Source organism: Phocoena sinus, chromosome 3 (assembly GCF_008692025.1).
Source record: "Phocoena sinus isolate mPhoSin1 chromosome 3, mPhoSin1.pri, whole genome shotgun sequence".
Lineage (NCBI taxonomy): Eukaryota > Metazoa > Chordata > Mammalia > Artiodactyla > Phocoenidae > Phocoena > Phocoena sinus.
In genome coordinates, this window is record NC_045765.1 from 7312780 (window position 1) to 7333888 (window position 21109).

Sequence of the window (21109 nt, forward strand, 5' to 3'; positions counted from 1 at the left end):
ACAGGGAGTGACTGAGACTGTGAGGAAACCCGCACCCTTCTCCACAGGCCGAAAGAAACCTCCGGTATCTCAAAATAACATCTACAAGACCTGTGACCCAGCAGTGCCACGTGTAGAAATTTATCCAAGGTACACTGGCACAGGTGCAGGAGGATGTGTGTACACAGATGTTTATTGCCACACTGTGTATAAAGGCAAGGTGTTGGACTCAACACGCGTCCCTCCCTAGGGCCCTGGTATAATAAGTGGTGGTATGTCTATGCTGTGAAATACCATGCAGCCAGTGAAAAGAAGCAAGACATGTTTACTTCGATTTTTTTTAATGTGGAAAAAAAGAAAAAAGTACTATGGACTGAATTGTGCCCCCTCATCATCATATTTTGAAGCCCTAACCCCCAAGGTGATGGTATTTGGAGATGGGGATTTAGAAAGGTAATCAGGTTTAGATGAGGACTTGAGGGTGGGGCCCTCGTGATGGCATGAGTGCCCTTATCAGAGGAGACACCAGAGAGCTTGCTCTCTTTCTCCACAGTGTGAGGACACAGCAGAAGGCAGCTGTCTACAAGCCAGGAAGAGAGCACTCACCAGAACCCAACCATGCTGACACCTTGATCTTGGACTTCCAGCCTCCAGAACTGTGAGAAATAAATTTTGGCTGTTTAAGCCACCTAGACTATGGTATTTGTTATGGCAGCCAGAGCCAATTAACACAGTACAAAATCTAGATGTGCGACAATTTCCAAGATATACTATTAAGTGATCAAAGCAAGGTGGAGAGCAGTGCTAAAGTGTAAAACGAGAGAGGTGTATTTACATTTCAGCTCATTTATCCACAGAATAGCTCTGGAAGTTTCCCAATAGTGTATGCATCCAGGAGGGGGAACTGGTGCTTTTTGAATTTTGTAAGATGTGAACAAGTGAATAACTCGTCTACTGTCACACTATCACACAACTGAACAATGGGGTGGGGTGTCTCAGGTTGCCCCGGAAGATAACAGGAGCCTGGGGATAGGGGAACCAGGCCAGGTGGGAGATTGGGTCCAGTTCTCGAAGTGCCCTGGGAGGCGACCCCAGGTTTGAGTGTGTTTGTGTTCCAGCAAGTAGGTTGTTTCCCCGTGCGTACGGTCTGCAGGGGTCAGCCCCCGCTCCACGCCCCAAAACACACCGCGATCTTTACTTACGGCTGCCTGCAGTTCCGATGTTTCCCGGCAGGTGGCGTGCCGCAATCTGAGCCCGAAGCCCCCAATCCTTTCCCCACACCCACCCCGCCCCTCTCCCTCCAGCCCCTCCGCACAGAGGTTAGGAATACGCCTGGGGACACCTGGGGGCCAGGGACAGCTGGCAGACGCGGCCTCTGCTCCTGGAGCCTTTTATGGGAACAAACGGGGCCCTAGGATCGCCCCTGGCCGAAAATGCAGACCCTTGAAGGAGGGAGTGTCTTCTTGGCCTTAACAGACCCCTCCAGAGGGACCAGACATCAAGCCTGCGCCTCCTCGGACCTTGGAGCCTGACCACCTGGTCTTGTATCCTGGCTCAGACACTGGGACAAGGTACTTTGTCCTTGGAGTTTCCTCATCTGTCAAATGGGGGTGAGGAAACCTACCTTGAAAGGTTGCAGTAAGGGTGAGAAAAAGGCCTGTCCTGGGCCTAGCACTATGGGGCGACTATCCAGGCACAATAAACTGTGATCACTTTTATTATTCGATTGTATGTTTATTCTTTATGAAGGATCTGACACCACATTCAAAGAAATCTTGTTTCAGATAGGAATTGGCTGAGTCTCCTAGAGTCAAATTTTAGGGTGCCCTGTCTTTGGTCTCTCATCTCGAGTGAAGAGTTGTCCTTGACTCCTTTCTCCCCCACCCCCAATTTCCTCTGGAATTCTGTCCAATACCTCCCAAATCCATGGAGAATCCACACGGTCTGATTCCTTATCACCACTCCCCTAGGCCAGTGCAGTCACCATCACCTTGTTCTCCTAGCTTCACCCTCCACAGAGACCAGAGGCATCTGTAAACACGTGAGCCAGATTAAGTCCCTCCTCTGCCTAGAACGCTCCATGAACCCACTTCACTCAGAGCAAAAGAAAGTCCTCCCCTGGGCTCGTAAGTCCCTGCCCCATCTGTCCCATTATCCCCCTGCCTTTGTTTCCTCCCACTCTCCCTCTCCGTCCTCTGCTCCAGCCACATTGACATATGTGCTTTTCAGAGAACACACAGGCATATTCTAGGCTCAGGGCCTTTGCAGCCCCACCCTGAAATGATCTTCCTTCAGAAGTTCCCGGGACAGTCCATCTCACGTTACATGTTACCACCTCTGCAGAGGGGCGTCCCCTGACCACCATCGCACCAGTGTATTGTCACTGGAATTATCTCCATACCTCTTCATTCCGTTATTGTCTATGTCCGCCACCAGAACATCAATCCCACAAGGGAAGGGATTTTTGTCTGTTTTGTTCATTGCCGTGGGGTTTAGCGTCAATAAAATACATTCTCCTGCGTCTTTTCTGCCTCCACCATCTTCAGCTGCTTTTCCTATAAATTCCTTAATTTAGCAAGAAAGTCTGCGAAAGAGCTCTTAGGGAGGCCAGTGGCGGACCAAAGGGCGTCAGTCTGCGGCCGGAGGGGGTACCAGGGTCCAGGCGGCTGTGAGCGCGCCAGGGCTGCCTGTCGAGCCGCTGGTGTCCAGCCCGTCCCGCTGGGGTGACGAGCGCTCGGAGTGGCTGGAGCTGCCATCCAGGCCAGGAGGCAGCCAGCGCTGCAGGCCGCCCGAAGCCCCAGGGGGGCTCCCCGACGGCTGGGAGGCACCCGGGCCTAGGCTGCAACAGCGGCGGCCGCAGCAGAGAAGGCGCAGGAGCGCTTGGCGCATGTCGCGGTTGGTGAACGTGTAGATGATGGGGTTCAGAAGCGAGTTGGCCATGGCCAGGCCCAGGAAGGGGTCCGCCTGCAGGAGCACAGGGCAGGCGCGCGCCGGGCACGCCACGTCCAGCAAGAGCAGCAGGAAGAGCGGTCCCCAACAAGCCACGAAGGCCAGGAGCACCACGCTGAGTGTGCGCAACAAAGCCAGCGAGCGCGGCGTGCGGCGTGCGCGGGTCGAGGCGCCCTCGCCAGCCCCGGGGTGGGCCCCCAGGCGCCGCGCTTTGGAGCGCACTTGGCAGTAGATCCGCGCGTAGAGTGCGCAGATGGCAGCCAGGATGCCAACAAAGGCGAGCACGCAGAAGAGCACGTAGGCCTTAGCGTAGAGCGGCAGGACCGTGGAGCAGGCGTCCAGACGGCCGAGACAATTCCAGCCGAGCGCGGGCAGTAGCCCGAGGAGCAGCGACACGCCCCAGGCCGCGGCCGCCAGCGCCAGCGTGCGCCCCCGACGAGCTGAGGGAGCGGGTCCGGGTCCCCGGCGCTCCATGGTGAGGAGGCGCTCGAGCGCGATGGCCAAGAGGCTCAGCACGGACGCGGCGAGCGCCACGAAGACGCCACCCTCACGAGCGAACCAGAGCGCGGGCGACAGGCGCAGCGTGAGAGGCCCCGACAACAGGATGTTGGCTGCATAGGCGGCGCCCGCCAGCAGGTCGGACAGCGTGAGGCTACCCAGGAGCAGGAACATGGGCGCATGGAAGCGCGGGTGGCGTCCGAGCACGATCAGCACGGCCAAGTTCTCGAGTACGATGAACGCGCACACGGCCAGGCACACGACGGCGTCGGCGCGCAGCCCCGCGCCGGGCTGGTAGCGCGCACCGCGGAGCTTCCCGGTGTAGTTGTAATGCAGGACGATGACCTCGCTCACTGGCGCTGGCCGCAGCAGCCCCGGCTCCATGGGCTGCCTGCCCCAAGACTACAGAGAGGTTGGGTGCAATGTCAGGCCTGGCGCGCACCATCCCCGCGGCCTGCGGAGGCGGGCACGGGCGGGGCCTCACCTGCGAAGGAGGCCCTAAACCCCTACTCCCTACCCCACACGCACTACGGGGCCCAGAGGGAGTTTGGGATGGCAGGGGGGTGTCCATGGAGACAGGCCGACACAAAGACACACAAATAACATCACAAGGGGACAGGGTAACACAAGTCCCACAGGAAAGGTACACTAATAATTCACACACAAGCAAGGATGTCCAGAGGCGCATTAATCATAAACAGACAGAAATAGCCACACACAGAAAGGGACACACAAGTACAGTGACACACCGACAAGGACATGTGCACAGGTAGTCACAAACTAGGGCAAAATGCTCAGTTACACCCCATCAGGGAAACACGAATGCCCCTTCACACATGGACAGAGAGACACAGGCAAAGATATACAAATTCCGCCACACGCAGACGGGATCTTATGCCTAGTCTCACAGGCCACAATTTCACAAACTCCACCCACACCCAGCCTGGAACCCAGAGCCCCACAATCTTCACACCTCGCTGCACACAGGGCTTTTTCCTGCGAACCCCCCTTCATCCGCCACAAAACCCCAGGGAGAAAGCTGAGCCTATCCACGCATTTTGCAGCGACAGAGCCTGAGGGCAGCAGACAGGATCCACATCTCACAGACTCTTGCAGAAGGGCATATATGTCATGAAAGTATAATAATACCTCCCACCTGTGACTGCACGCTATAATCCCCTCGTCCCCAATTTACAGACGAGGAAGCTGACGCTCAAAGTACCCTGCATAGAAGCAGGCACAAAGGTTTTCACGCTCCCACACAAACACATCCACGCAGAAACAGTTACACAATCACGGGAGTCCCACTTAACAGATGAGAAAACCAAGGCCTAGGGAGGGGAACGCACTTAGTTGGACATGGCAGAAACAAATGCACCCCAGACAGCTTCAGCTGCACACAGGGAACCAGGCGCAAATACGGACTCACAGGGAGTCACGGACTCAGCCACGCTGTGGGGGAAGGGGGCATCAGATACACGCAGATACAGGTTACATTCGCTCTGCTGGGAACACAGCACAGAGGCTCACACCCTGTGCACCGCCCGCCTCGCCTCGTCTGGCCTGGAGGCAGGAGTGAGGTAGTGAAACTTGCAGTGGCGTGGCTGGGAGGGAGCAAGGCCAGGGGATTCCGGGCGCCCCACAAACACCCCCATCCCGGGTCCCGCATCCAGTCCCGAAGTCGCCGGTTTTCCTCTCCCGCGAGGCCTTCGGGAAAGGCCGAGGAACCCAAGCAAGGGGACAAGGGTAGTGACAAGGGCAACACCCTCTGGGCCAGGCCGAGCCCCGCGCGCGAAAGGACCCAGTGCTGTACACTCACCCCTGTGCCCAGGCGTTGTGCGCTCAGCAGTCGAGCGGCCTGGAGCTGAGTGAGCTGCCTCTGTTCGGGGGGCGGGACTGGAGCTGACAGGCGAGGGGGCGGGCCCGCAAGGCCGAGTGCCGGCGGTCGCAAGCAGTTGCCCCCTCCCTTGGGGCCCGGGCTCCCAGCCCGTGTCTGCCAGCCTGTGCCACCCGCCGCGGCACCGGAACGCGCCCTGGTGGCGACTGGCACAGGCGAGCCCTCAGCTCCCCCTTCCGGGCCTGGGCTTCTCTCCCAGGGACGCTCCGCCGCGGTGGGAGGACCCGGAGACATGAGAAGGGGAGGGTTCTTCAGCCTCTCCCCCCGCCCACCCCACCCCCACCGAAGTAAAGGGGTCCTCCTGTCCTCTGGGCACTGGTCCCTCCCTGTATTCCACCTACCTTCCAACTGAACCTCCTGGGCTGCACCCCAAGGACGTCCCGCCGGCGGAGGGACCCTGGCAACCCGGGTTAGGAGGGGTCTTCGGCAGCAGTAGCCTCAATCCCCTCCCCCCAGCAGCTAGGTCCCGTCGGCCTCCGGGCTCAGACCCCACCCCATTTCCCCGCTCCCACCCCCCGTCTGGGGCGAGTGGGGGAGGGGCAGGCGCGGTCAAGATTCTGGTGGGAACCTTTTCCTCCCCAGATAAGGAGAATCTGGCTCGTAAGTCCCCCTGGTTCTCCCGCTTCCCCCACCCCGTCTCTCTCACCCTTATCACTCCCGACAACGTGATTTACTCGGTTGTCATGTTTCTGGACTGTGTCCCTACCAGTCAGCCCCACAGGGGTAGGAATTTGCGTTCTGTCGTGGGCACTGCCTGGACACAGCCTGTGCCCAGTAAGCAGCCGCTGAGTGAATGAATGAATGACTGTCTCCCTCACTTTCTCTGTGTGTGTCTCTCTTCTGTTCTGTCAGGGTCTCTCCGTCTCTGTTTCTCCCCGTCTCTGTGTGTCTCTCTCAGTCGCTTCTCTGTCTTTCTCTGTTTGTGCCTCTCCCACGTCGCTCCCAGGCCTCTGCTCCTCCGACGGACCAGTCCCAACTGGCCCCGCAGCCCACACCCCCAGTTCCCAGGAGCCTCCAGGCTGGGAAGCTCCCTCCTACCAGAGGCCACAGCCGGGAAGGGGGGCTGGGCCTGGCTGCCACGACCTTCACCAGGACTGTGCCCTTTGCACCTGCTGCCTCAGGCTTTGCGGGTCACGGGTGGGGTGAGGGCGTCCCAGGGACCATGAGCCAGAGGCTGGGGATGGATCGGAAGGGTGCCCCCAGGGGAGGGACCGCGTGGGACACCCAGGCCAGGTCGCATCCCCGTGTAGCCTCTTAGGGAATCCCTGTGGCTCCAAATACAAACACTCCTGCCTGCTCCAACAGGTCCCACACAGGGACAGCGCAGCCAGTGGGGCCCACGAAAGGGGGGCGCCTTAAGGTTTGGGTGCCAGAGCTCCACAGCCTCCCGCGACCAAGCCCGCTGGGATGAGCCCTGAAGATTCCCCAGACGCGGCGGGGCCATGCCTGGCACACGTCATGTGATCCATAAATGACCCCATTCTGCAAAGGGGAAGCCACACCCCAGGGTGGGAAAGTGGCTGCTTCTCACCTCCCAGGCAGCGATCTCACCTCCCACGGGCCCCACAGGGTGGAGGGGGGCTCTTCCTGCTATGGGTCTCAGGCCCAGCACCCCCAACTCATGCCACCTCGTACACAAGATCACAGCCCTCTCCTGCTCTAGACCCTCCCATGGCTCCATATGTGGCTCAGAGTTAAAGTCCAAACCCTAACTACAAGGCCTTCAAAACCCACAAGGCCTTGCACATACTTTCCTCCTTACATCTCTGCTATTCCTCTGTCATACTCCCTTCCAGCCCCACTGACTTCCCCTCAGTTCCTCACACACTTCAAGACCTTGGCACTTGGGGATCAGCCTGCCTGGAACATCCTTCTTCCAGCCCTTCCAGCCAGTCACCTCCACAGAGAGGCCTTCCCTGCTGGGTCCCCCTCCTCCCCAAGCTCACACGGCAGTTGGCACCATCTGAAATTACCTTGAATATTTACTTATTCATCTGGCATACTGTGGGTCTCTGCCGTAGACTCCCAGCTCCAGGAAGCCAGGGACCCTGTCTGTCCCTCTGCCCAGTCACTGAGTAAAGGTTAAGAGCTTGGAGTGTGGAGCTAGACTCAGCTACTTTGTAATCTAGGACTCTGGGCAAGTGACACCCACTCTGAGCCTTGGTGGCCTCTTTTGTAAAATGGATAATGACAGTCCCCACTCCGAGGGATGCTGTTGAGGAGGAAGGAGTGGAACAGAGCTGCGAGACACAGGTGAGAGTTCAGTAAATGTTAGCTCAGGTGCTATTGGTCACCACTGTATCCCAGAGGAGGAATTAGGAAGGGGTTCAACTCAGGCCCCATCAACCCCAGGCACCACCACCACCCCAACCTGCCTCCACCCCCTGCCCCCCAGCCATGCCTGGTCTCTTTCCCAGGGGAAGGGCACCCCTGGCCTCCGAGCTCCTGCCACAGCCCGCTGCCTGATGCATGTCTGGGCCGGCACACCTGCCCGGCAGGTTCTACTGCCAGGGCCCTCACCCATAGGGCCCGCCCCATCCAATCTGTGCCCACTCTCACTGAGCTGTATCCTCATCTCTGAAAGAGCAAAATGCCTCCCACAGTACCCTCACACCTCCACCCATCCAGAGTCAGAGGGCTGCAGCAGGACTTCCCATTCCCCCCCTCTCCATCTCCCTCTGACCAGTCCTAAGGCATGAATGTGGCTGCAGGGAGGTGCAAACTGACAACTTTCCCACAACCAGAGACCAGAGCGTTCATGGTTTCGGTGGGGTGGGGTGGGGTGGGGGGGATGGTGGGGGGTTGTCTCAAACTGGAGGTCGAAGGGCCAACTCCGGCTCACAAGCTCAAGATTCGGTTGCTTGGCTCAAAAGTTTCCCATTCAAACATCTGTCTGAACTGTACAGAAACACTAGTCTGGTCGGTATATTTGTTTCTCACAGGGGTATGGGTTAATTTTGGAACTGCTATGTACTAGCACTGAACAAATAAGTACATATGTTGTAGATACTGACAACCAGTTTTCATACTGTTGGAGAATGAAGTTACAAATAAGCAGTGTGGTGCCGGATGGGGTTATCATTATGAAGTGTTTATTTTAACAGTTAGATATGAAAGTAAATATGGATGTGAGTGTACACATGGGTTAGTACACACACATTTCCCAGCTCTGTCTGCCGAGGGCTCAGAGCAAAGACACCCCAGTAGCAATGAGTACACTCAGCACCCAGATCTTGGTTTCTAAATACCATTTTCCAGTATGAGGAACCAGGGCTTCTTGGAGAAACGACCACTTCTAGGGCTGGGGCAGAGAAACAGCACAAGGGCCCTGGAGCATCTTCTAGACAGAGTGCTTTAAAAAAAAAAAAATGCCAAAAAGACACCAGAGCCAGTCTGAAAGAACTCCCACTGGCCAAAGCTGGAACAATTTGAACAAAATAAATAGCGATAGAGTTGGATTATATGAATAGAATAAATAGAATAAATGTCCACAAATCCATACCGATTTAAATACATGGTTGAATCTATTTTAAAATGAGGGAGAAGGAACAAATCTTCCTGACAGAAGAATTCCAATTAATAAAAGTATAATGAGGGAGTCCCTGGCAGTCCAGTGGTTAGGACTCTGCACTTCTACTGCGGGGGGAAAGAGTTCGATCCCTGGTCAGGGAACTAAGATCCCACAAGCTGCATGATGCAGCCAAAAAAAAAAAAAAAGTATAATGAATGATGAAAATAGAAAATCACTGTTAGAATACCACTGTGATAATTGTTGCAGGTAGAATCCACTGATTAATGAGAAAATTAATGGGTAAAACCTTAAGGAGAAAGACGACATTCGCATAGCCTCAAAGTTTCTCCTCCCAAATATTTATTAATCACCTAGGTGGCCTTAATCTTCGTCCAAAAATTCTTGGAAACTCCCTCTAAAGGGGAGAGCTAAGTTCCCCCCTCCTTGAGGGAAGGAGCTGGACTTCGAGACTTGCTTCTAAGGAATAGAGTGTTGTCCACACAAAAACCTGCACATGGATATTACTAGCAGCTTTATCCATAATTGTCAAAACTTGGAAGCCACCAAGATGTCCTTCAGTAGGTGAATGGATAAATAAACTGGTACATCCAGACAATGGACTATTAGTCAGCTCAAAAAGAGATGAGCTATCAAGCCATGAAAAGACATGAAGGAAACTTAAATGCATATTCCTAAGTGAAAGAAGCCAATGTGGAAAGGCTACATGATGTATAGTTCCAACCCTGTGACATTCTGGAAAAGGCAAAACTATGGGGACAGTAAAAAGATCAGTGGTTGGCAGGGATTATGGAGGAGGGAGGGATGAATAGGCAGAGAACAGGGGATTTTTAGGGCAGTGAAACTATTCTGTATGATACAGTAATGGTAGATACATGTCATTATACATTTGTCCAAACCCATAGAATGTGTAACACAGAGAGTGAACCTCAATGTAAAAAATCTATGGACTTGCGGGACTCCGCGTGGTCCAGTGGTTAAGACCGTGCTTCCACTGCAGGGGGCACAGTTTCAATCCCTGGTCCGGAAAATAAGATCCTGGCATGCCTCGCAGTCTCGCAGTGCCGGGGAGGGAAGGGGTGGGGGTGGGGGAGCCACTATGGACCTATGGACTTTGGGTGATAATGATGTGCTCATGTAGGTTCATCAGTGGTACTAAATACACTACTGTGGTGTGGGGTGTCCATAGTGGGAGAGGTTGGGAGTGGGGCACGGGGAGTATATGGAACATCTCTGTACTTTCTGCTCAATTTGCTGTGAACCTAAAACTGCTCTAAAAAATAGAGTTTATTAATCAAAAAAAAAAGTGGGGGGAGGGATAAACTAGGAGTTTGGGATTAACATACACACACTACTCTATGTAAAATAGATAATCAACAAGGACCTACTGTATAGCACAGGGAACTCTACTCAATATTCTGTAATAACCTATACGGGAAAAGAATCTGAAAAGGAGTAGATATATGTATATGTATTACTGATTCACTTTGCTGTACACCTGAAACTAACACCACATTGTAAATCAACTATACTCCAATATAAAATAAAAATTAGGGACTTCCATGGTGGCGCAGTGGTTAAGAATCCGCCTGCCAATGCAGGGGACACAGGTTTGTTCCCTGGTCCAGGAAGATCCCACATGCCGCGGAGCAACTAAGCCTGTGCGCCACAACTACTGAAGCCCGTGTGCCTAGAGCCCGTGCTCTGCAAGAAGAGAAGTCACCGTAATGAGAAGCCCGCGCACCGCAACGAAGAGTAGCCCCCTGTTCTCTGCAACTAGGGAAAGCCCGCAGGCAGCAACGAAGACCCAACACAGCCAAAAAATTAAATTAAATTTTTTTTAAAAAAAGACAATTTTACAGCCTGAGAGGTCCTCGAGAAGACATATACTCCCAGGCCACGCCACCAGGAGGCTTTGGACATTTCTATTGCCAGCCTGGCCTCTCACAGTATCTGAGCTTGAAATCTCTGGCTGCAGTGCCAGGAGCATGGATTTCAGAGGAGACAGGTGGCAGGGCGACTTTCAGTTTCTAAACTTCCCTGAACCTCCATTTCCTCATCTGAAAATGGGAACACCATGGTCCTCTGCCCATAAGATGCTCACATTTTTGTGGGGGACAAAAAAAAAATCATACACAAGTTATTAAGAGAATTCCATATAGTGACATGTACTATAAACAAATAAAATATAATGTTGTGTTACGGGAGTGAATGGGGAATTTATTTTATTTTATTTTTTTTGGCCGCGCAGCTTGTGGGCCCCAACCAGGGATTGAACCTGTGCCCTTGGCAGTGAAAGTGTGCACTGGACCGCCAGGGAATTCCCGGAATGGGGACCACTTTATTTTTTTTATTATTTATTTATTTTTAAAATTTTATTTACTTATAGATTGATTTTTGGCTGCATTGGATCTTCGTTGCCGTGCACGGGCTTTCTCTAGTTGCGGCGAGCGGGGAATACTCTTCGTTGTGGTGCGCGGGCTTCTCCTTGCGGTGGCTTCTCTTGTTGCAGAGCACAGGCTCTAGGCGCGCAGGCTTCAGTAGTTGCAGCACGCAGGCTCAGTAGTTGTGGCTCACGGGCCCTAGAGCGCAGGCTCAGTCTTTGTGGCACATGGGCTTAGTTGCTCCACGGCATGTGGGATCTTCCCGGACCAGGGATCGAAGCTGTGTCCCCTCCATTGGCAGGCAGATTCTTAACCACTGCGCCACCAGGGAAGTCCTGGGGACCATTTTAGATCCAAGAGCAGGCAAGGCCTCTTTGTGGAGGTGAAGTGAGCTGAGGTCAGAATAACATGAAGGCAGAGGGAAGGGTGTTCCTGGAAGAGGAGTCAGCATGAGCAAAGGCCTAGCTTACTGTACTTCCTTTTTTTTTTTTTTAATTGAGGGAGTTCCCTGGTGGTCTAGTGGTTAGGACTCAGAGCTTTTCTTTTTGTTTTTTTTTTAACAAATTTATTTATTAATTTATTTTTGGCTGTGTTGGGTCTTCGTTGCTGTGTGTGGGCTTTCCGTAGTGGCGGCCAGCGGGGGCTACTCTTCATTGCAGTGGCTTCACTTGTCACAGAGCACAGGCTCTAGGTACGCGGGCTTCTGTAGTTGTGGCACGTGGGCTCAGTAGTTGTGGGTCGCGGGCTCTAGAGCGCAGGCTCAGTCGTTGTGGCGCATGGACTTAGTTGCTCCGAGGCATGTGGCATCTTCCTGGATCAGGGCTTGAACCCATTTCCCCTGCATTGGTAGGCGGATGTTAACCACCGTGCCACCAGGAAAGTCCGGACTCAGCGCTTTCACTGCAGTGGCCTGGGCTCAATCCCTGATTAGGGAACTGAGATCCTGCAGGCTGCGCAGGGCAGCCAAAAAAAAAAAAAAAATGGAGGTGATAGTCACGTAACATAAAATTAATCCTCTTAAAGGAACAATTCAGTAGCATTGAGGACATTCACAATGGTATTCAACCACCACCTCTATCTAGTTTCAAAACATTTTCATCACCCCAAAAGGAAACCCCACACCCATTAAACAGTTGTTCCCCATCGCCATCCCCCAGCCCAAGGCAACCACTGAGCTGCACTCTGTCTCTATGGATTTCTCTATTCTGGATACGTCATATAAATGGAATCATACAATATGTGGCCTTTTGCACCAGACTTCTTTCACTTAGCATAATGTTTTGAGGTTCTTCCAGGTTGTAGCAGGCAGCAGGACTTCATTTCTTTTTATGAGTGAATAATACTATTGTATTAATGTACTTATTAAAAATTCTAAAAGGCTCTGAGAAGAGGCTTTGAGTTGGGAGAGTGAGGGGCTTCATGGCGGGGGGCGGGGAATCACCTCGTCCCCAGGTGCTGGGCAGAAATTGGGCAGAGCCATGCTTTTCTCCCCTGCTCACTCCGGGCCTGGTGAACTGCCCAGGGGAAAATCTGACCTCATCTTCCTACACAGATGTCCCCAGATACAGCTTGGGTTAAACCCAGGCCAAGGGCTCCAAAAGCTGGAGACATGGTTGGCAGACCAAGTCCTCAGAAGGCAGAGGAGGCAGGCCCTGATCTTTCCCACCAAGCAGCCCTCTTGGTGCCCCTCTCCCTGCATCCCTCACTTCCAAGTGAGGTTTGGAAACTTGGAGTCAGATCCTCCTCTCTCTTCCTCTCTCTCTCTCTCTCTCTCTCTCTCTCTCTCTCTCTTCCCCCTCACACTTAGACATTCATTTCACAGACTAGATAGGGAGGGGAGGGGAAAGAACAACTGGGCAGAGAGATCGAATCAGCACATGCAAAAGTGTGGAGGCTGGGCTTCCCTGGTGGCGCAGTGGTTGAGAGTCCGCCTGCCGATGCAGGGGACACGGGTTCGTGCCCCGGTCCGGGAGGATCCCACATGCTGTGGAGCAGCTGGGCCCGTGAGCCATGGCCGCTGAGCCTGCGCATCCGGAGCCTGTGCTCTGCAACGGGAGAGGCCACAACAGTGAGAGAACCGCATATCGCAAAAACAAACACAAAAGTGTGGAGGCTGAAAAGAATGTGTGGGTAAAAGAAACAAATCGGGTCAGTAGGGCAGAGTTATGGCTTAGTGGGAGGAAAGAGCAGGAGTGGGAGGTGAAGCTGGGGGTGGGGCAAGGGCAGATCTGGTGGACCTCAAATATCAGGCCTGTGATATCTGTTCACCATCTTGCTGTGTGACTTACTTAACCTCTCTGACCTCAGTCTACTCATCTGTAAAATGAAGTCATGAAAGTCTTTTTCATTCTCACAGTGATCTTGGGAGTATGAAGGCAATCATTGGTGTAAAGAGCTAACACATTGCTCGGCCCAGAGCTAACCACTTGATAAATGTCAGACTTTTTTTTTTTGGCCATGTCGTGCAGCATGTAGGATCTTAGTTCCTGACCAGGGATCGAACCCAGGCCCCTGCAGTGAAAGCACGAAGTCCTAACCACTGGACCATCAGGGAATTCTCAGACACTTGGCTTGTTTCTATTCTTTTTCTTCTTTTATTTTTGGCTACCTTGAAAAATGCTATGAACCTTTGTGTACAGGTTTGTTGTTGTTGTCGTTGTTTTGTTTTTTGGTTGCACCGGGTCTTAGTTGCAGCAGGCGGACTCCTTAGTTGTGGCATGCATGTGCGATCTAGTTTCCTGATCAGGGATCGAACCTGGGCCCCCTGCACTGGGAGCGTGGAGTCTTATCCACAGCACCACCAGGGAAGTCCCTGTATACAGGTTTTGTTATGTGGACATATATTTTCATTTCTATTGGGAATATATCTAGGAGTGGAATTGTGGTGTCATGTGGTAATTCTCTACTGAACATCTTGAGGAACTGCCAAACTTTTCCAAAGGCGATCCCTGTTTTACATTCCCACCAGCAATATATAGGGGTTCTGATTTCCCCACATCCTGCTAACACTTGTTATTTCCCGTCCTTTTTAAATTTTATTATTTATTTATTTATTTTTGGCTGTGTCGGGTCTTCGTTGCTGTGCGCGGGCTTTTCTCTAGTTGCAGGGAGAGAGGGCTCCTCTTTGTTGCGTTGCGCAGGCTTCTCATTGCGGTGGCTTCTCTTCTTGTGCAGCACAGGCTATAGGCACGCGGGCTTCAGTAGTTGTGGCGCACGGGCTCAGTAGTTGTGGCGCAAGGGCTTAGTTGCTTCGCGGTATGTGGGATCTTCCCGGACCAGGGATCGAACTCGTGTCCCCTGCAGGAGGATTCTTAACCACTGTGCTACCAGTGAATTCCCTTCCATCCTTTTTTATTACAGTCATCCTGGTGGGCGTGAAGTGGCATCTCATTGTGGTTTGATAGTTATTACTTTTTGTTATTATTTTTATTGATCCCAATGCCCACACTGCAGTGCATCCTTCCTCCTGTCCTTCCCCACTCACGACCCTCCTGTAACTCCTTGGAGCACTTTGAAGAAAGCTCAAGCAGAGGGGAGAAGGGGTAAATTAGGAGTTTGGGATAAACATATCCACACTACTATATGTAGAATAAGTAACCAACAAGGACCTACTATATAGCACAGGGAACTATACTCAAAATTTTGTAATAACCTATAAGAGAAAAGAATCTGGAAAGAAAAGATATATATGCATGTATAACTGAATCACTTTTCTGTATATCTGAAACAAACACAACATTGTAAATAAACTATACTTCAATTAAAACAAATAATAAAGAAAGCAAGCTCAGGCAGCCCAGGCCTTTGCCAACTGGCTCTTCCCCTGCTCCCCACCCCCTACCATACCATACCTCTTGTCTCTAAATCTCCAAATCTGGCAACTGTTCCTCATGGTCAGAGAAGCAGGATTTGGGGTCAGAGAGACGTGGGTTGGAATTCTGGCTCTGATGATCTTGGGCAAATGGATTGACATCTGTGAGCCTCAGTTTCCTCATCAGTTAAATGAGAATCATAATTATTCCCCTCTCATACGGTTCAATGAGACTGGTCATGTCAACTGGTTAGTGCAATGCCTGGCATTGAGTAGGGGCTGTATTAATCAGGATTTGTTTAGTTGAAAGTTCCAGGAAAAAGAAATTAAGTCCAACTTAAAAACAACTAAAACTGGCGTGGGGGCAGTGGTTAGGAATGAATTGACTCCCGTAGCTGAAAATCTAGGGATCTAGGAGTTGGGTTAACTTCAGGCATACCTGGATCAAGAAGCTCCAGTGTCACCAGGAATCTAACTCTGTCTCTTGGCTCAGCTGGGCTTTCATCTCATCAAGCTCCCCTTTGGGTGGCAGAGATTCTTCCTGGCACTACAGATCCATTATTCCCACTCAGCAGCAACTTGGAAAAAGATATCCAGTCACCCCAGGGTTCCACCAGAAGTCCTAGTACTGAATTTCATTGGCCCAGCTAGGATCACATGTCATAACCAAACCAATCTCCTGGTCTGGGGAGTGGACTGCTCTGATTGGTCAGGTTGGAGAATGTGGGCGGAGTCAACCCAAAATTGGTCTGAGCATCTTCACGTGGGCCATCAGGAGTCTTCAAACTTTGGTGGGTTGCTTTTCAGGCATCTGAGATGAGAAGGGCATGGAACAACAGAAAGGGCAGAAGTTAAATTCAGGGAGTTCAGTTTAGGGCCCGTTGAGTTTGAGATGCCTCCCCGCCATCGGGTGGTGCCACTGAGTCATCAACTGAATATGAGACATGCATTCACCTGGTGTCTTGGTGGCTCACATTCTTTTTATTGATTTTATGAAAATGTAATTTCCTTTTGAAGGATACAATTAAGAAATGTAATTATTATGATGTATAATTTCTCCACCTGGAGTTAATTACCTTCTTCTTTTCTTTAGCTGTCTCTCTTAGAAGTTCTGGTAATTTATCTCAATCCAACTTTCCAAATGATAAAATTCATCAGATAATCTATAGGTAGCACTCTGTTTTCCTCCTGGGTTCTTTTTGCTGGGGTATTCCTCCTGCCGCCATCCAGGAATTCTCTTCATCTCTTTCCTAAGCTGGAATCCCTGTTTCCTCAGTCTCATGTCTTCTTTTTTTCTTTGTTTACCCCTCTGTTTTTGTGGAGTGCATCCTGCAGTAAATTTCTGAGAACATAAGAGCATCAAAGATAACATTTCTGAGTCCTTCCATGTTTTGAAATGTGTTTACTTGCTCCTCACACTTGATCAATATTTTGGCTGGAAATAGTGGTCTGGATTGAAAATCCTTTTCTGTCAGAATTTTGAATCCATATCCCCATTGTCTCTCTCTCTCTCTCTTTTTTTTTTTGATGTATTGGTATTTATTGGAAAGAAACATGCTCCTCTCACACACCTGAGGGCAGGAAGCAAAGGCAGGTTCTCAGCAGGAGTGGGACGGGGAACCTCTCTCTCTTTTTTAAATAGATTTATTTATTTATTTTTGACTTCGTTGGGTCTTCGTTGCCGCATGTGGGCTTTCTCACATTGCGGCGAGCGGGGGCTACTCTTCGTTGTGGTGCACGGGCTTCTCATTGCAGTGGCTTCCCTTGTTGCAGAGCATGGCCTCTGGGCACAGGGGTTTCAGCAGTTGTGGCATGCAGGCTCAGTAATTATGGCGCATGGGCTTAGTTGCTCCATGGCATATGAGATCTTCCTGGACCAGGGATCGAACCCATGTCCCCTACACTGGCAAGCGGATTCTTAACCATTGCACCACCGGGGAAGCCCCCATTGTCTCTTTGTTTCCCATGTCTTTGAATGTGCTGTTCTACCAGGAAGGCACTTCCTTCCTTCCTCTCTTTTTCTCACTAATCCTCACTCATCCTTTAGATGCTACGATAAACATTTCTGGGGATCACTATCTATTGAATGAAAAACTACTTCAATTAGGTGACTCTCTTGACTAATTTTGGCCATTGAAATATGAGATGTATGCAATGACATACATCACTTCTGCATGTCAATCAATTCTGAGGAAACATCAAAAAGCCCACACAAGGACTTCCCTGGTGGCAGAGTGGTTACGAATCTGCCTGCCAATGCAGGGGACACGGGTTTGATCCCTGGTCCAGGAAGATCCCACATGCCACGGAGCAACTAATCCCGTGCACCACAACTACTGAGCCTGCACTCTAGAGCCCGAGAGCCACAACTACTGAGCTCGCGTGCCACAACTACTGAAGCCCCAGCGCCTAGAGCCCGTGCTCTGCAACAAGAGCAGCCACCGCAATGAGAATCATGCGCACCGCAACAAAGAGTAGACCCCACTCGCCGCAACTGGAGAAAGCCCATGCATAGCAACGAAGACCCAACACAGTCCCAAAATAAACTAATTAATTAAATTTATTATTTTTTTTATTTTTATTTTTTTTTCTGTACGCAGGCCTCTCACCGCTGCGGCCTCTCCCATTGCGGGGCACAGGCTCCGGATGCGCAGGCTCAGCGGCCATGGCTCACGGGCCCAGCCACTCCACGGCATGTGGGATCCTCCCAGACCCGGGCACGAACCCGTGTCCCCTGCATGGGCAGGCAGACTCTCAACCACTGTGCCACCAAGGAAGCCCTTAAATAAATAATTTTAAAAAAACAAACAAAAAAAGCCCACACAAGCTTCTCCAGTCTCTCTCTTGTTCCTTTGTGGCAACTGAGGCAGTGAGTTCCTGATGGTACAGCCACAAGGTGGTACCTACCTGGTCAGCTTGGACCCCTTCATGACTGTGTAGAGCTGAGCCTCTGCCAGCTCATGTAGGATGAGTAACATGAGGGGGGAATAAACTTTGGTTGTGTTAAACCATTGGACTTTGGTCTTGTTTGCTATTGCAGCGAAACTTGACCTATTCAGACTAATACAGAGCCCAACTTAAATGTGGCTTCCTCGGAAGTCCTCCTGGATCACAGCCCCCAAACTAGGTTACTTCCTGTTATTGTAAGCTTGCATTTTCCTGTGTGACCCTTATTGCAATCATAACTATGTAATTATTTGTGTAATGAATTCAACATTTATCTCCTTTATCCTACCTCAAAGACCCCAAGAGGAGACCGTGGTATTTGTCCTCTTTCTATAGCCCTGTGCCCAGCATAGAGCTTGGCACATAGTAGATGCCCAGGATAAATTTGTGGGGTTTTTTTTGTTTGGTTTGTTGGTTGGCTTTTAGTAGTATTGTTTTAACTTTAAAAAATTTTTATTGAGGGACTTCCCTGGTGGTCCAGCGGTTAAGACTCTGTGCTCTCAATGCAGGGGATGAGGGTTAGATCGCTGGTCGGGGAAATAAGATCCCACATGCCATGCAGTGCAGCCAAAAAAAAAAAAAAATTATTGAAATATAGTTGATTTACAATGTTGTGCTAGTTTAAGGTGTACAGCAAAGTGATTCAGTTATATATCTATATCTATCTATACTTTATCTATTAGATTCTTTTTCATTATAGGTTATTACAAGACATTGAATATAGTTTCCTGTGCTATACAGTAGGTCCTTGTTGGTTATCTATTTTATGTAAAGTAGTGTGTATATTTTAATCCCAAACTCCTAATCTATCCCTACCCCCAGGATACATTTGTTGAATGAAAGAAGAGTTTGGCATCCTTTCAGCCAAAAAGGCATTCATAATGTGAGTTCATTTCTAGAGCATTCTCTCACACAACTCTGGGTACAATAAAGGCATGAGAGGTAGGACGAGGGGGCTCTAAGGAAACAAGGAAGTTTGACTAGGAGAGTGATCTATGTGAGAAAGCATCTTTATACATATTTGTGTTTCCTTCAAGAGTGTGTAATTTAGTCAGCTCAGCCTAGGAGGGATGATTTCACTAAGGAGCATGGGAACTGAATGGAGAAGCACAAAACATTCTTGAAATTGCTGAGAGACCCAGGATGAAATTCAGGCACTGACGCCAAAATACAATCACCAGAATACAGTCACCAACCCTACCTCACTGGATTCCACTCAAATGGAATTTTGTGTCTGTGTCCTAATGTTACCATACTGATTTGTTTTGCCTAGTTTATTGGGGTGTCGTTGACATACAACAAAATGCATGCCCTTTAAATGTTTGGTTCCTCTATATCTTCACCTTGGTAGAGTCAGTCTTTTTTTTTTTTTTTTTTTTTTTTTGGTACCTGGGCCTCTCACTGTTGTGGCCTCTCCCGTTGCGGGGCACAGGCTGCGGACGCAGGCACAGTGGCCATGGCTCACGGGCCCATCTGCTCCGCGGCATGTGGGATGTTCCCGGACCGGGGCACGAACCCGTGTCCCCTGCATCGGCAGGCGGACTCTCAACCACTGCGCCACCAGGGAAGCCCCAGGGTCAGTCTTTTTCATTTTAGCTGTTCTGGTGGGTTGGTGGTGGTATCTGATTGTCATGTTATTTTGCATTTTCCTGATGGCTTTTGATAAGAATCTTTTCATGTGCTTATTTGGCATCCATTTGTCTTTTGTGAAGAGACTGTATAGATCTTTTGCCTGTGCTTTTATTGGGTTGCTTTCTGAGTTTTAAATGTATGACGACTATGAAGATGACCACTGGGAATAACAGTTGTTCGCCCACTGTATGACCTCTATTTCTGATACTTTATTTCCTCATCTGTAAAATGGGTTTAATAATCGTATCTAGGGACTTCCCTGGTGGTGCAGTGGTTAAGAATACTCCTGCCAGGGGGCTTCCCTGGTGGCGCAGTGGTTGAGAGTCCACCTGCCTATGCAGGGGACACGGGTTCGTGCCCCGGTCTGGGAGGATGAGCCATGGCCGCTGAGCCTGCGCGTCCGGAGCCTGTGCTCCGCGACGGGAGAGGCCACAACAGTTAGGCCTGCATACCACAAAAAAAAAAAAAAAAAAAGAATACAACTAAGCCCGTGCACCACAACTACTGAGCCTGCACTCTAGAGCCCGCGAGCCACAACTACTGAGCCCACGTGCCACAACTACTGAAGCCCGTGCACCTAGAGCCCGTGCTCCGCAACAAGAGAAGCCACCACAACGAAAAGCCCGCATGCCACAACGAAGACCCAACGCAGCCCAAAATAAATAAATAAAATAAATAAATTTATTTAAGAAAATAATAATAATATAAAAATAAAATATTCTATTAGTTTCAGCTGTACAATGTAGTGAGTTGATATTTTTGTAGATTATACTCCATTTTAAGTCATTATAAAGTATTGGCTATATTCCCCGTGTGGTACAATGTAGCCTGTAGCTTATTTATTTTATACATAGTAGTTTCTACCTTTTAATCTCCTCCCCCTATGTTGCCCCTTCCCTCCTTCCTCAGCCCACTGGTAACTTTTAGTTTGTTCTCTGTATCTGTGAGTTTGTTTCTGTTTTGTTATATTCACTTATTTGTATTATTTTTGGATTCCACATAAGTCAACATACAGTATTTGTCTTTGTCTGACTTATTTCTTTTTTAAAAAAATATTAATTAATTAATTTATTTGCTTGTGCCGGGTCTTAGTTGCGACAGGCAGGCTCCTTAGTTGTGGCGTGCGAACTCTTAGTTGCGGCATGTATGTGGGACCTAGGGAAGTCCCACAGTCGCCACCAGGGAAGTCCCTGTCTGACTTATTTCACTAAGCATAATGCCCCCGAGGCCCATCCATGGTGTTGCAGATAGCAGAATTTCATTCTTTTTGAGAATTCCCTGGCAGTCCAGTGATTAAGACTCTGCGCTTCCGCTGCAGGGGGCACAGGCTCGATCCCTGGTTGGGGAACTAAGATCCCACAAGCCACGTGGTGCAGCCAAAAAAAAAAAAAAGTAATTCATTCTTTACCGTGGATGCTCTTGAAGGAATAATGGAGTTAGGACTGTTGTGGCTCTTCTCTTCGTGGGGCTTTTGCTCTCACAGG

At 50.4% G+C, this 21109-nt stretch overlaps 1 protein-coding gene across 2 annotated transcripts; it reads right to left on the bottom strand.

Annotated features, from left to right (window-relative positions):
* Positions 1-572: 572 nt before the first annotated feature.
* On the bottom strand, positions 573-5756 carry S1PR5 (sphingosine-1-phosphate receptor 5). Of its 2 annotated transcripts, XM_032626937.1 has the most exons (3): positions 5665-5756; positions 5246-5305; positions 573-3828 (listed from the first exon to the last, which is right to left on the bottom strand). In XM_032626937.1, exon 3 carries the CDS (start codon positions 3808-3810, stop codon positions 2608-2610), a length of 1203 nt encoding a protein of 400 aa, XP_032482828.1. In that variant the 5' UTR covers positions 3811-3828; positions 5246-5305; positions 5665-5756; the 3' UTR covers positions 573-2607. The 2 variants fall into 2 exon arrangements, with proteins under 2 accessions (XP_032482828.1, XP_032482827.1); XM_032626936.1 differs by lacking the exon at positions 5665-5756 and having other exon boundaries at positions 5246-5530.
* Positions 5757-21109: the final 15353 nt, after the last annotated feature.

What these genes read in the sequence shown, in the direction of transcription:
- S1PR5 (XM_032626937.1), bottom strand. Translation starts at nt 3,810, where the DNA reads ATGGAGCCGGGGCTGCTGCGGCCAGCGCCAGTGAGCGAGGTCATCGTC.